Raw genomic sequence first — 15,660 nt, forward strand, 5'->3', positions numbered from 1 at the left:
ATATACACATATATATATATATATATACACATATATATGACATTTGTATGGGAAATTAATAGGCTTATGTTGATTTTAGAGTCGATGGGACTGAAAGAAGACAAGCAGCATCAGTTTGAAAAACCTCAACATTTTAAAAATGAAGATGGAAATGCAGTCATTTCACAGACTGAACAGAATTTCACACAAACACAAGCTGGAAAAACTGGACCCAGAGGATCGTTCACATGCACTCAGTGTGGGAAGAGTTTCAGCCGTACATCAAACCTTAAGAGACATGTGAGATTTCACACTGGAGAGAGGCCTTTTACATGCACTCAGTGTGGGAAGAGTTTCTTTGTCAAACAAGAACTTAATGTGCACATGAGAATTCACACTGGAGAAAGACCGTTCACATGCACTCAGTGTGCATTCAGTTTTAAATCTAAAAGTGTCCTGAAAAAACATCAGCTCTCTCACATTGGAGTGAGATCATTCAGCTGTGATCAGTGTGATAAAACATTTGTTTTCGCGTCATACTTAAAAGAACATCTTAAACTTCATGCTGGTGTAAAGCGTCACTTTTGCACTTTTTGTGGAAAGAGTTTTACACAACCGTACAGTTTACAAGTTCATCAGATTATTCATACTGGTGTGAGACCTCATGTGTGCTTTGACTGTGGCAAGTCCTTTCTTACATCTAGTGACTTAAAAAAACACCAGAGGATTCACACTGGAGAGAAACCATACAAGTGCTCACACTGCGGAAAAAGTTTCGCTGATTCATCAACCTTGAAAACCCATGAGAGAATTCACACTGGAGAAAAGCCGTACCAGTGCTCTTCATGTGGGAGGGATTTCACTCGCTCATTTACTCTAATTAAACATAAGATAAAGCATTGCCCACAGTTGTCTAAGTCACATTCAGATCCATCACTTTCAAGTAAATAATTCAATATTCAGATTAAGCAAAAGTTGGAATTAGTTTAAATAATTTAATCAAAATGTCAAAATATAAGACATAAGTCATTTTTTAAGGGCATAATGGATAAATTTACTTAAGTTTACACGAAGTCAAGGGGTTGCCCATTGTATCCTGCCTAAAAAAGCACCAGATGTTTTTCTATTTATATATCTAAAGTGATTCTTCTCATAATATGGACTCTAAATACACACTAAGAGAAGATCAAATTGCTCAGGAAAAGTGAATCTGTTTTGTGTCTCTGGCAATTCGGCAGTGTTTTTCAGATGCTATCTAGTAGCAGTTAAATATGTGTAAAGATCATACATTGTATGATTATACCTTATATTTTGACAAAACCGTTTGGTATAAATTGCGTTTCTAAGCAGATTTTCCATATGAAGTTATGATAATAATTTGTTAGTGCCACAGATGTTCCTCTAGATATCGATATTTGTTTTAATTTCAACCACTTGATCTGGATGAATCTTGTGATTCATGAAACCAGGCAACTGATTCAATTTGTCTTGTGTTTCAAGACTGATTTTATTTTTATTCAGAGATATCTAAATTGGAAAACTTATACATGTATTGTATTAATAATAATTTTATAATCCAACCAAGATAACCATACAGTGAAAATATATTCCAAATACTATTCAATAGAGTGATTTAATCTAAGAGGGTAATTTGGTCAAATTAGTAGTGAAGTTTGATTATTTGACAAAGGACATTTAGGCAAGGCCATAGTATTAGTTTTTGAAACTAGTGTGTTGCTGTAAAATGAAGAGATGTTTATTTTTTCTTTGAAGGTTTCTTTTGTTTTCATTAATTATGTACAGTAGCAATTATTAATTGAACGCATGTTGAATCACATAATGCACATAGAATATTAAATCTTTTTTTTGCATTTAAAGAAATAGCCTGTACCCTTTTAAATTAAGAGAAATAAAAAGGAACAAATCATATGTGACTTAAAAGTTACTTGTTTACATGAATTCAAGAGGGTTACCCTTACAGAAGAACCACATGTTTAATCACATGCATCATGCCTTGAAATACAATGCTAGTAAAACTAGAACTGCACTAGATGCTTTTCAATTCAAATTTGTTTACAATATGAGAGAAGATGAAATTGTTTATGAAACCTGAATGAAATGAACATGCAGACAAAGAGATTAACTAACTTTAACTGGTCAGTGATTAAGTAAACTTAATTTTTTTTTTGATTCTCCATCTTCTTTTAAAGCAGATTCTGTGTCAGAATAATGTATCAGAATAATTCTGTTTACGTATATGAAGGAAACATTGGCAGTACCAGAGATTTGAGTATAGATGACAGCATTTCTCAGTCAATATCATTTATGAAGAATTGGCTCAAAATCTGCTGACTATGTGAAATCTGACTTCTGTTGCTGTGATCAGATGCCAGCTTTTGTTTTGTGCAGTTGTTGATCTTCCTCTATCTGTTGTCGACTTTGACTGGAAATGTTGAATTAATTGCTGTGCAGTCTGGTCTCTTAGCAAATGATAAAGTCATGTTAAAATATGAGTATCATTCAAATATGATCATCAGGCTTTTAAGGAACGTTTATTTGTTCATCTCTCAATCATCATTGCTTTGTAATGCATTATGATTGTAAAACCAAGCATTTAATTGAACATGAATGAACGTCAAAAGGTATGTTGAAAGAAACGATAAAAAACTTTACTGCACACAGTCAACAAGACAGCAAAACAAGTAAACTGGCTAGAAAACACACACTCGCACACATTTATAAATAACATTATCATAGTAAAAATTTTTGTTGCAACACAATGTATTAGTAGTCCTATTTATTTATTCAAATAAATACAAATAAATTGTATTAGGCTTATTAAACAAAATCAACTTATTTGACAATAACTATGAACAGATCACTGACTAATTCGTTCATTCGTTTTAACTTGTTTAATATTTCTGAAATGGCGAAAAAAAAAGGAAGTAATAGTAAGTAATTTTTTTTATTATGCAATTATGTACATATTAATACAAACATAGAAATATTAAGTCATTTAATGTATATACAGTACGTACACTGTGACGTCATCAGCTCCTCAGCACGTGATTAACTTTAAGCAATGAGACTGCTGGAACTTTGCTTAACTAAGTAATGACCCAACATTCTGGCTTCTTCCACTGGTACCGCCAACATCTGGGCTGTGTTCAGCCCCGACAAAACGGTGCAAAACGTGTTTTAAACGGAAACGGTGGTGTGTTGAACACACTGTTCTGATGAAGCAAGAGTTGCAGCTATGGCAGCTGAGAAGGCCATTCTTTGTGTTCTTTTTGAAGAATTTTCAGAGCCTGATGAAATCGGTATAAATACATGTTTAATACCGCAAAATACGCTCGATGTTACAGTCACTGCCCTTGCCCTCCAGAATAAAAGAGAACATCCCAATCAAATGAAGGGATTTGTGGAAACTGTGGTTCTTAATATTGTGATCCAACATTTGCCTCGCATTTCAGCATGAAAAGACAAACATTTCAGGTGAAGGATAATCCACTTCTTACCTCCGAGACTGTGTTATGATCTATATGGCCTTATTATTTTTATTGTGAGTATTAGGCTTATCATTATTGCTGATCACTGTTGTTGTGCTATGATATTGTAATATGGAAACCGTAGCAAAACGTTGCGCACCGGTTTGAGCTTGAACTTGCCCCTGCTCTAACGAGGTAAGCTTTTTAAATTTCTTTTTCATTTTTTAAACTCACACTAGACTGAGATCATATTGTTGTGATCAGTGTGATAAAACATTTATTGTGGCATCAAACTTAAATGCACACATTAAAGTTCATAGTGGTGTGAAGCCTCGCTTTTGCGGAAATATTTTCAAGACTACAAAATTTAAAAGAGCATCAGAGTATTCATACTGGTGTGAAACATTTTACATGCAATGATGGTGGGAAAGACTTAAAAACACACCAGAGTATCTATACTAGAGAGAAACCTTACAAGTGCTCACATAACATAATCTCCAGGTTCATAAAATGAAGTTGCCTAAGTGAAGAAATTTCTTGTTCAGATTCATGATTTAGTAAATAGTTTTATACTGATTGTAGGCTAGCCTACTTTAGTTTGCATAGATTTAAAGGGCTAACATTGTATTGAACGTTGCTTCATTCCTTCATGTCAAATGTTTTTATTTTTTTAAATAAAAGTGATTCTCTTTGTTGTTTCATATATTGTGTCTGCTTTCCCCTTTATTCAGTTAACGCCAAAAAAAGTCATAGAATTGTTTCTAATGACTATTTGATCAAAACATTTAAACCTGGAGTGATTGTAAGTGTGTATAGTTGCATAGATCTTCCTCTAGATGTCGCTGTTTGTTTTAATTTCAACCACGTGTTTGTGATTCTATCTCATGAAACGACTCTAAATCTGCTGTTTATCAGGGTGAGTACATTTATTTCATTATTTATAGGCAAATATGTAAATCTGACCAATTAAACATGCATTGAGCTCGACTTGTGTCCGATTCCCAAATAAATGACTCTTACGAGTCGGTTCACTGTAGTGAATCAAATTCACTTATAAACCAGTCGGAGCCTTTACAGGATTAATTCGAATCAGAAATTGAAGCCTGCACTGGTACTTTAGTCATGTCCGACTTGAAATGAAACATATGTTGTACTGTACATATAGTGAAGCTACACGCGTAGTTTATAGATTATTTGAGTATTGAGGCATTTTATCTAATGGATATAAACAACGGGTGTAGTTATTATTGTACATAATGTACATTATTTTTCTAAATGTGCTTTTAACCTTTTAATCTATAGTCACACAGAAATTCCAGAAAACATGATTTTCTTTCTTTTCTTTTTCTTTGAATCTTGATGTCTGTAATTTGCGAACCATTCCTTTGTCTTTGCTTAGCACATATTCACACGTTTGATGTGTGATTGCAGCAAACGGTCCTAATCAATATGCTTTCAACTTGTGTGGGAACTGAAAAAAGCTTTAACTCAAGAGTAATTGTGAGCGTTTGAGCATCTGCTAAATGAGCTTCACAGCTGTTCATGAGAGTTTAAATGCTGGAGAATATTCCCATCTTTCCACAGCTGAAGAAGAAGCAAGCAGGAGGAATTACTCCAGGAGAAACTACTGACATACTGTTGGAAAGATGGAGTTTGAGGAAGAACCCTGCAGAATGAGAGATGAAGATACAGAGGAACAAACAGGTTGGTGTTCTCCTTCATTCTCTTTCACGACTGATGAGGAACATTGAGATGAAAACTGTCATAAAACTAGATACTAGTGAACTCAGTAGCCTAATAAGAGAATATTTGCTAAATTGAGACTTAATTAATTAAATTTTCTTTCACATTTGTTATTCTTTAATTGTATAGCCTATTGGTAATTTACTTTATGTTGATTTTAGACTCAATGGAAGTGAATAAGGACAAGCAGCATCGGTTTAAAAAACCTTATGACACAGATGAAGATGGAAAAGCTATCATTTCACAAACCGAAAAAAAACAAGCTGAGAAAACTGGAGTCAAAGGATCTTTCGCCTGCACAGAGTGTGGAAAGAGTTACACACGTAAACCAGAACTTAACAGACACATGAGAGTTCACACTGGAGAGAGGCCTTATGCATGCACTCAGTGCGGGAAGAGTTTTGCACACAGATCAAAACTTAACAGACACATGAAAATTCACACTGGAGAAAAACCCTTCACATGCACTCAGTGTGGAAAGAGTTTTACTCTAAAAGAAACCTTAGAAAAACACACAAGAGTTCACACTGGAGAAAAACCATTCACATGCACTCAATGTGGAAAGAGTTTCACATCCAAAAGCTTTCTCCAAATCCATCTGTCTTCTCATGCTGGACTGAAGTCGTTTTTCTGTGATCAGTGTGATAAATCATTTGTTTCTCCATCAAGTTTAAGAACACACCTTAAACTTCATACTGGTGTGAAGCCTTACTTTTGCACTTTTTGTGGAAAGAGTTTTTCACGACAGCAAACTTTAAAAGAACACGAGAGTATTCATACTGGTGTGAGACCTCATTTGTGCTTTGACTGTGGAAAGACCTTTGTTAAACCCAACCTCTTAAAACAACACCAGAGGACTCACACTGGAGAAAAACCTTACAAGTGCTCACACTGTGGAAAGAGTTTTAATTACTCGTCATATTTAAAAAAGCATGAGATGATTCACACTGGAGAGAAGCCACACCAGTGCTCTTCATGCGGGAGGAGTTTTGCCCGACTCTGCTCTACAGGTTCATATGAAAAAGCATGGCCCAAAGTTGTCTAAATGAGCCAGTCTGGGAGATTGCTGGGAGACAAGTTTGCATTCATATCCGTGACATTCAAATAAATAAATTGATGTTAGGGTTAAAGCGATGTTTATTTTTATGTTGAAGAGTTAAATGAATCGCATTAATTGTGCATATGAGCTTTTGTGAAACTAGCAACAATAATCCATAAAATCATCATCCATATCACAAACATCTTTTTTTATAACTTTAGAAAGCATATTAAAAAGCCGTTCTTGGATTGAAATCACTAGGACAATCTGGGAATGTTCATGATGTTTTATGCTGTTTAAAACTCAATCTGTAAAAAGTCTGGATGAAAATATTTCAAAATTGGTAAATTTGGTCATGGCATATTTTATGATTGAATGGTGTTTTGTAATGATATTTTCTGACCTCTTAAATGTTGCATGTAGTGCAGTAATTGCACATTTTGAAACTATGAGAAATAAAGAATAAAACTAATTGTATGACTCATTTATTTAATGTACTTTAGTTTGTGGGAAATCAAAATGTTTAACAATTCAACCTTGCTATTACTCACCAAGTAAGAATAATAAAAAAAATACAGATGGTTTCTTTTTGTATTTAAATAATTTGAAGGAAAAAAAATAGCTTTGAAACCTGAATCAAATGTGTGGTCTGCGTTATGGCAACTCAGTGAAATACCTGCTATCCTGGTAACATATGAACTAATGTTTATGATCAATCACTGCAAGATTTTGTAGTCTCGAGCCTCAGAATAAATTGCATGCGGTTTGGCAGTTCAACATATTTATCTCTAGATGGCGCTATGTGTTTTTAACAGCGCTTCGAGCAGTGTCCGATTCATTCAATAGTATTTTAGTGAATGAAACAATCAGTCGTGGCAATTACTGAAATAATCTGACTCTCATATTAAATCCTAATCTATGGTTACATATTGATTAGTTGTTTGTGTACGCAACCATGTGTAATGATTATGAGTTGTGTTGAGAGATACAACAAATAAGTTAAATAGCTTTAAAAGTGCTGGAAATATGAAGCAAATTTCTTAAAGAATATAAAGAAATAAGCTTGATAAAAGTGCTTTTATAAAGCTTATTTTATATCTTACTTTATATCTTATTTTATCTTACTTTATTTTATAAAGCAACAAGATTATTGTTGCTAGTTTCACAAAAGCTCATATGCACAATTAATGCGATTCATTTAACTCTTCAACATAAAAATAAACATCGCTTTAACCTTAACACCAATTTATTTAAAAGCACTCATTTAATGTTTGTCATCATTATTTAGAGCCTAAATTATGTTCTGTTGAAAGTAAGTAATCTAGTAATCCTGAAGACCTTTATTAGGCCTAAGTGGTTCAGGTGTGTTTAATTTGGGTTAATATTAAACTGATTAGGACAGTGGCCCTTTAGGAGCAGGAAAATCATGAATTGTTAATGGCTATTTGAGCGAAACACTTAAAGCTGGATGATTGAGAGTGTGATTTCCCTGGTAATTAGTTACTTTTATAATGATGTAACTCAGTTACTATTTGTGAGAAGTAACTAGTAACTATAACTAATTACTTCTTTAAAGTAACATGCCCAACACTGGTGGTGGGTCAGTGATGGTCTGGGGAGGCATATCCATGGAGGGACGCACAGACCTCTACAGGCTAGACAATGGCAGCCTGACTGCCATTAGGTATCGGGATGAAATGCTTGGACCCATATCAGACCCCACGCTGGTGCAGTGTTTCCTGGGTTCCTCCTGGTGCACGACAATGCCTGGCCTCATGTGGCGAGAGTATGCAGGCAGTTCCTGGAGGATGAAGGAAATTGATACCATTGAATGGCCACATGAGGCCAGGCATTGTCGTGCACCAGGAGGAACCCAGGAAACACTGCACCAGCATACACTCTTAAAAATAAAGGTGCTTCAAAAGATTCTTCAAGCGATGCCATAGAAGAACCATTTTTGGTTCCACAAAACCATTCAGTCAAAGGTTCTTTAAAGACCCATCTCTTTCTTACCTTTTTGTAATCTGAAGAACCTTATTTCGCCACAAAGATCCGGACATTATGTTTCGGTCCATCCGACGCCGCCAGGTTGCACCTCAGACTGTCCAGGAGCTCAGTGGTGCCCTGGTCCAGATCTGGGAGGAAATACCCCAGGACACCATCCGTCGTCTCAGTAGGAGCATGCCCCGACGTTGTCAGGCATGCATAGAAGCACGTGGGGGCCATACAAACTGAGTACCATTCTGAGTTGCTGCAATGAAATTTCAGCAAAATGGGCTAGCCTGCTGCATCATCTTTTTTCACTTTGATTTTTGGGGTGTCTGAATTTAGCCCTCTGTAGGTTGATAATTTTCATTTCCATCAAACGATGTGACATCCTTTCGTTCCTAACACACTGACCAGTTCATATCAGTGTAGATATCCAGCATGATGTTTTTCCTTAGAGAGATCTGATGTGTTTTCAAAGTTTTCTTTTAATTTTTTTTGAGCAGTGTAATATGAATTAGTGTTTTTTTTATGTGTGTGTGTGTTTTCTTGTCGGTTTACTTGTCTTGCTGTCTTGTTGACTGTGTGCAGAAACGTACTTCACTGTTTCTTTTAACAAACCTTATGATGATCACTCATGTTCATTTAAATGCTTAGATTTACACACTGTAAAACTCTGCAAAACATAATGCATTGCAATACAATGATGATTGAGATTAACAAATAAACATTTCCTAAAAGCCTGATGATCATAACTGATACTCATAACATGATTTTACCAATTGATAACAACCAACTTGTCCAGTCAAAGTCAACAACAGATAGAGGAAGATCAACGACTGCACAAAACAAAAGCTGGCATCTGATCACAGCAACAGAATTCGGTTTTCACATAATCACAGCCTAAGGTTTTAATACTCGCAGCAGATTTTGAGCCGATTCTTCATCAATGAAACACTGAGAAATGCTGTCATCTATAGTCAAATCTCTGGTACTGCAAATGTTCACTTCATATTAAAGGGATAGTTCATCCAAAAATTAAAATGCTGTCATTAATTATTCACCCTCATGTCTTCCAAACCCGTAAGACCTCCGTTCATCTTCAGAACACAAATTAAGATATTTTAGAAGAATTCTCAAGGTCCAGAAATGTAGCAAGGACATCTGTAAAATAATCCATGTGACATCAGTGGTTCAACTGTAATTTTACGAAGCTACGAGATTACTTTTTGTACACAAGGAAAACAAAAATAACGACTTTATTCAACAATTCGTCTCCTCCGCGTCACCCTATAGCCCCATTTTGGAGAGTATCCACTGAATGTAAACAACGTATGCTGTTCTGTGTCTGTGTCCCCGTTACATTTCTGGACCTTGATCGTGGTAATTACTTTTAAAATTGCTGTCTATGGGCGGGTCAGAGAGCTCTCAGAATTCATCTAAAATATCTTAATTTGTGTTCCGAAGATGAACGGAGGTCTTACGGGTTTGGAACGACATGAGGGTGAGTAATTAATGACAGCAGTGAACTATCCCTTTAAGTATACAGAATTATTCTGATGATGAGACACAGAATCTGCTTCAAAAGAAAAAAATATATATACAGGCCCGGTTTCACAGACGGGGCTTAGCTTAAGCCTGGACTAGGCCTTAGTTAAATTAAGATATTTAAGCAGCTTTTATAAAAATGCCTTAGAAGAAAACGTTACATGTGTGCATCTTCAGACAGAACAATGGAACTGACATTTTTGAAGATATGTCAGAGCAAGATAGTTTCATTTGAGACAGCTCAAACATGCATTTTAATCTGGGACTAGCCTTGAGCCATGTCTGTGAAACCGGGGGTAAGTTTACTTAATCACTGACCAGTAAAAGTCAGTTCACCATTTAGCTGCTTTGTCACGGACACTGCATGTTCATTTCATTCAGGTTTCATAACCAGTTTAATCGTCTCTCATATTGTAATCAAATTTGAACTGGAAAAACGTCTAGTGCAGATTTAGTTTTATTAGTATTGTATTTCAAACAGTAGAGTAAGATGCATGTGATTAAACATGTAATTACATGTGGTTCTTCTGTAAGAGTAACCCCTTGATTTCATGTAAACTAGTAAGTTTTAAGTCACATATGTTTTGTTCCTTTTTATGTCTCTTAGCATAAAAATGTACAGTCTATTTTATTAAATGCAAAAAAAAAAGGATATTCTATGTTCAAAATGTGATTCTACATGCTTTCAATGCATAATTTCTATTTGTGCTAGTGTGCACAAAATAATGAAAACAAATGAACTCCTCAAAGAAACAAAAAACAACAATAACGAGACATCTCTTTATTTTACAGCAACACTAGTTTCAAAAACGAATACTATGGCCTTGCCAAAATGTCCTTTGTCAAATATTCAAACTTTACTAATTTTAGCAAATGACCCTCTAGAATAAATCACTCTATTGAAACAAATCCCAGCTATTTTTATACAGTATGTTTGGAATATAATTCACTGTATTACTTCTGAACTTATGTTTAACAGTTTCAAAAAGAGTAGCCTATGCAAATGTGCAAATTGATCTGTAATATTTTGGTGGTTTTTGTGTCTGAGAGAGAAAAGAGTTTGTGTAATTTCAAAGTAGTCATTGAATGTAATATTGTTCCAAAGCAATGATCCTCAGTTTAGTTACATAGACCGCTGTTGATGACTGTGTGAAGAGTTTTGAAAAAGTGACTAGTATTGAGAAATGGGTTCTCGTGGGAAAAAACAAAAACATCTTGGATATATTGGTTGGATTATAAAAGTATTATTAATACAATGCATGTATAAGTGGTCCGATTTAGATTTCTCCCAATAAAAATAAAATCACAGTTCACATCATTTGACTCGTTTCATGAATCACGAACCAGCTGGCTGAAATTAAAATAGCAACATCGAGGAACATCTGTGGCACTGACAAATTATTGTCATAACTTCATATGGAAAATCTGCTTAAAAACACGACAGTTGAACTTTTATTACAATTTTACCAAACTGTCTGTCAAAATATAAGGTATAACCATGTGTAATATTAAAACTTCTATTTTAACTGCTACTAGATAGCATCTGTCAAACACTGCTGAATTGCCAGAGACGATTCACTTTTCCTGAGCAATTTGATCTTCTCCCAGTGTGTTTTTAGAGTCCATATGAGAAGAATCACTTTTGAAATATAAATAGAAAAACATCTGGTGCCATTTTTAGGTAAAAGAATGCCCTTAAAATTATTTTTATTTTTTTATTGTTTTGTATTTCTCAAATTTTCAAACTTGGATTAAATTTTTTTTAAAGTGATGGATCTGAATGTGACTTAGACAACTTTGGGCAATGCTTTATCTTATGTTTAATTAGAGTAAATGAGCGAGTGAAATCCTTCCCACATGAAGAGCACTGGTACGGCTTTTCTCCAGTGTGAATTCTCTCATGGGTTTTCAAGGTTGATGAATCAGTGAAACTCTTTCCACAGTGTGAGCACTTGTATGGTTTCTCTCCAGTGTGAATCCTCTGGTGTTTTTTTAAGTCACTAGATGTAAGAAAGGTCTTTCCACAGTCAAAGCACACATGAGGTCTCACACCAGTATGAATAATCTGATGAACTTGTAAACTGTACGGTTGTGTAAAACTCTTTCCACAAAAAGTGCAAAAGTGACGCTTTACACCAGCATGAAGTTTAAGATGTTCTTTTAAGTATGACGCGAAAACAAATGTTTTATCACACTGATCACAGCTGAATGATCTCACTCCAATGTGAGAGAGCTGATGTTTTTTCAGGACACTTTTAGATTTAAAACTGAATGCACACTGAGTGCATGTGAACGGTCTTTCTCCAGTGTGAATTCTCATGTGCACATTAAGTTCTTGTTTGACAAAGAAACTCTTCCCACACTGAGTGCATGTAAAAGGCCTCTCTCCAGTGTGAAATCTCACATGTCTCTTAAGGTTTGATGTACGGCTGAAACTCTTCCCACACTGAGTGCATGTGAACGGTTTTTCTCCAGTGTGAATTCTCATGTGCACATTAAGTTCTCCTTTGACAAAGAAACTCTTTCCACACTGAGTGCATGTATAATGCCTCTCTCGAGTATGATATCTCATGTGTCTCTTAAACTTTGATTTCTGACAGAAACTCTTTCCACACAGAGTGCATGTGAACAGACGTTCTCCAGTGTGAATTCTCATGTGCACATTTAGTTCTTCTTTGTCAAAGAAAACCTTTTCACACTGAGTGCATGTATAAGGCTTCAGTCCAGGGTGAACTTTCATGTGTCTGTTACGGTTTGATTTCTGACTGAAACCTTTTCCACACTCAGTGCATTTATAAGGCCTCTCTCCAGTGTGAGATCTCATGTGTCCATTAAACTCTGATTTCTCACCAAAACTCTTCCCACACTGAGTGCATGTAAAAGGCCTCTCTCCAGTGTGAAATCTCACGTGTCTCTTAAGGTTTGATGTACGGCTGAAACTCTTCCCACACTGAGTGCATGTGAAAGATCCTTTGGCTCCAGTTTTTCCAGCTTGTTTTTGTGTAAAATTTTGTTCAGTCTGTGAAATGACTGCATTTCCATCTTCATTTTTTAAATGATGAGGTTTTTCAAACTGATGCTTGTCTTCCTTCAGTCCCATTGAATCTAAAAATCAACATATTAATTTCCCATACTTAGATTATACAAGGACAGATTAGAAACATAAAATATAAATAAATGAACCTTTAGTACAAATCTAGTTTGTCTACCAGTATCTCTCCCTCTCTCTGACATATATATATATATATATATATATATATATATGTCAGTTTTCATCTAAAGGGTTAGTTCACTCAAAAATGAAAATTAGCCTGTGTTTTACTCACCATCAAAGCATCATTGGTGTATGTGACTTTCTTCTTTCAGACGAACCCAATCCAATTGTCCTGGCCCCTCCAAGCCTTTCAATGGGGGTAAGCGGGTGTTGGTTGTCAACAGTTCAGAAGACGTGAAATAATTCTGTTCAGTCTGTGAAATGACTGCATTTCCATCTTCATTTTTTAAATGATGAGGTTTTTCAAACTGATGCTTGTCTTCCTTCAGTCCCATTGAATCTAAAAATCAACATATTAATTTCCCATACTTAGATTATACAAGGACAGATTAGAAACATAAAATATAAATAAATGAACCTTTAGTACAAATCTAGTTTGTCTACCAGTATCTCTCCCTCTCTCTGACATATATATATATATATATATATATATATATATGTCAGTTTTCATCTAAAGGGTTAGTTCACTCAAAAATGAAAATTAGCCTGTGTTTTACTCACCATCAAAGCATCATTGGTGTATGTGACTTTCTTCTTTCAGACGAACCCAATCCAATTGTCCTGGCCCCTCCAAGCCTTTCAATGGGGGTAAGCGGGTGTTGGTTGTCATAAAATGGTTGTTGTGAAATAAATCGTGCGCATCTGTAATAAAACATCCCTCACACGGCTCCGGGGGTGAATAAAGGCCTCCTGTCTCCTTTCTTTACAAATCCTCATTTTGTGCTTCTAATTCGTGAACGGCGATTTGTTTTGTTCTCTCTCCGCATCGTCACGTATCATGCAACGCCGACATTCCTACATCGTCCGCCGGAAAGCCTTCTGCGTATGACAGATGGCGGAAGTGATAGAGAAGTGTTTATTACGTTTGAAATATGGATATTTTTCTTACGAAAACGCATGGATTTGCTACAGGAGGCCTTTATTCATGCCCCGGAGCCGTGTGAGGGACGTTTTAATACGGATGCGCGTGCTTTATTTCACGTCTTCTGAACTGTTGACAACCAACACCCGCTTACCCCCATTGAAAGACTTGGAGGGGCCTGGACAGTTTTTAATATAACTCCAATTGGATTCATCTGAAAGAAGAAAGTCACATACACCTAGGATGCTTCGAGGGTGTGTAAAACACAGGCTTATTTTAATTTTTGGGTGAACTAACCCTTTAATATTCCTCAGCAGTCATTATAGAGAATGAAGAAAAACACCAACCTGTTTGTTGAATTCTCATGTGCACATTTGGTTCTTCTTTGACAAAGGAACCCATTCCAGACTGAGTGCAAGTATAAGGCTTCTCTCCAGTGTGAGATCTCATGTGCACATTTAGTTCTTCTTTGTCAAAAAAACCCTTTTCACACTGAGTGCATGTATAAGGCTTCTCTCCAGTGTGAACTGTCATGTGTCTGTTACGGTTTGTTTTCTGACTGAAACCCTTTCCACACTGAGTGCACGTATAAGGCTTCTCTCCAGTGTGAACTGTCATGTGTCTATTAAACTTTGATTTCTCACTGAAACTCTTCCCACACTGAGTGCATGTGAAAGATCCAGTTTTTCCAGCTTGTGTTTGTGTAAAATTCTGTTCAGTCTGTGAAATGACTGCATTTCCATCTTCAATTTTAAAATGATGAGGTATTTCAAACTGATGCTGCTGGTCTTCCTTCAGTCCCATTGAATCTAAAAATCAGCATATTAATTATCCATACATCAATTAAACAAGGACAGATTAGAAACATAAAATATAAATAAATTACCACTTAGTACAAATTTAGTTAGTCTACTAATATATATATATATATATATAAGGGCTGTCAATCGATAAAAAATTTCAATCTAATTAATCACATCCCTTTTCTGTGATTAATCGCGATTAATCGCACACTTCATGAAATTAAGCATAGACCATGTATCTTGTTTCAAATGTTTATTTTGTCATCATTTGCTATATCCAGCAAAGTAAACCAAAAGATTGAAGGGTGATTCTCAAAAATCTATATTTTCTGCAAGCTTTTTTCAAGATAAATTTAGATGTCTTTCCAATAAAGGACACTTAGAAACTCCAAAAGCACACCAAAAAACCAAATGATATAAGGAGCCCATATAAGCACATATGAAAGGAAAAAAAAAATCAGAATTTTATAGTATGTGTACAGTGCAACAGCAAAGAGCTTTTTTACATTTTAGAGAAGCCAAGTTGCGATACCGAACAGGACCACATGGACATGCCAAAAAAATAAAAAAAAACTTAACCAGTGGCCTGCTGACTGCATATATCTATTACAGTACACGGATCCATTCAGAATAACTAAACAACAATATACACATGACAAATCAAAACATTATCGTGAATGTGTGTGGAAACAACGTGAATGTACGGAAATGTCTGTGCATCAATACAATGTGCGATCAGTGCGTCAAGAGCACTCATACACGCATTATAATAACGGACTCACACGTGCTTACTGTACTGTACGACTCCTGTACGCCACCGCAATCGTCTTAACCTTGATTGCAGTCTTCATCCATCAAAACTTTACTAGCGAGACTGGTTATCCAGTCGAGAAAACATAGTTTGCATCTCATCTGGCCATACAGCGGTGGGATGTGTT

At 35.6% G+C, this 15,660-nt stretch overlaps 4 protein-coding genes across 6 annotated transcripts in view; 2 read left to right on the forward strand and 2 right to left on the reverse strand.

Annotated features, from left to right (window-relative positions):
• LOC107653371 (gastrula zinc finger protein XlCGF7.1-like) overlaps positions 1 to 1,125 on the forward strand; it is a 15,973-nt gene extending 14,848 nt beyond the window's left edge. Inside the window, exon 2 of the mRNA XM_016440072.1 lies at positions 80 to 1,125. Coding sequence (XP_016295558.1) covers positions 80 to 930 — 851 coding nt within the window. The 3' untranslated portion in view covers positions 931 to 1,125. The remainder of the gene's footprint in view (positions 1 to 79) is intronic.
• Positions 1,126 to 4,336: 3,211 nt separating this feature from the next.
• On the forward strand, positions 4,337 to 6,256 carry LOC107653369 (gastrula zinc finger protein XlCGF7.1-like). Of its 3 annotated transcripts, none has more exons than XM_016440069.1 (3): positions 4,337 to 4,383; positions 5,052 to 5,171; positions 5,372 to 6,256. In XM_016440069.1, exons 2-3 carry the CDS (start codon positions 5,114 to 5,116, stop codon positions 6,253 to 6,255), a joined length of 942 nt encoding a protein of 313 aa, XP_016295555.1. In that variant the 5' UTR covers positions 4,337 to 4,383; positions 5,052 to 5,113; the 3' UTR covers position 6,256. The 3 variants fall into 3 exon arrangements, with proteins under 3 accessions (XP_016295555.1, XP_016295557.1, XP_016295556.1); XM_016440071.1 differs by having other exon boundaries at positions 5,429 to 6,256; XM_016440070.1 differs by lacking the exon at positions 4,337 to 4,383 and adding an exon at positions 4,560 to 4,578.
• A 5,042-nt stretch (positions 6,257 to 11,298) lies between these two features.
• On the reverse strand, positions 11,299 to 12,883 carry LOC107653349 (gastrula zinc finger protein XlCGF57.1-like). The gene has a single exon (XM_016440042.1). The coding sequence runs from the start codon at positions 12,881 to 12,883 to the stop codon at positions 11,546 to 11,548; it is 1,338 nt and encodes a 445-aa protein (XP_016295528.1). The 3' UTR covers positions 11,299 to 11,545.
• A 389-nt stretch (positions 12,884 to 13,272) lies between these two features.
• Positions 13,273 to 15,660, reverse strand: part of LOC107653350 (gastrula zinc finger protein XlCGF8.2DB-like) — a gene marked incomplete at its 3' end in the record, with an annotated part of 4,385 nt that continues 1,997 nt past the window's right edge. The window contains exons 2-3 of the mRNA XM_016440044.1: positions 14,267 to 14,728; positions 13,273 to 13,337 (exon numbers count right to left, since the gene is read on the reverse strand). Coding sequence (XP_016295530.1) covers positions 13,273 to 13,337; positions 14,267 to 14,728 — 527 coding nt within the window. The remainder of the gene's footprint in view (positions 13,338 to 14,266; positions 14,729 to 15,660) is intronic.

This window comes from Sinocyclocheilus anshuiensis, unplaced genomic scaffold (genome assembly GCF_001515605.1).
Source record: "Sinocyclocheilus anshuiensis isolate Anshui unplaced genomic scaffold, SAMN03320099.WGS_v1.1 scaffold1151, whole genome shotgun sequence".
Taxonomy (NCBI): domain Eukaryota; kingdom Metazoa; phylum Chordata; class Actinopteri; order Cypriniformes; family Cyprinidae; genus Sinocyclocheilus; species Sinocyclocheilus anshuiensis.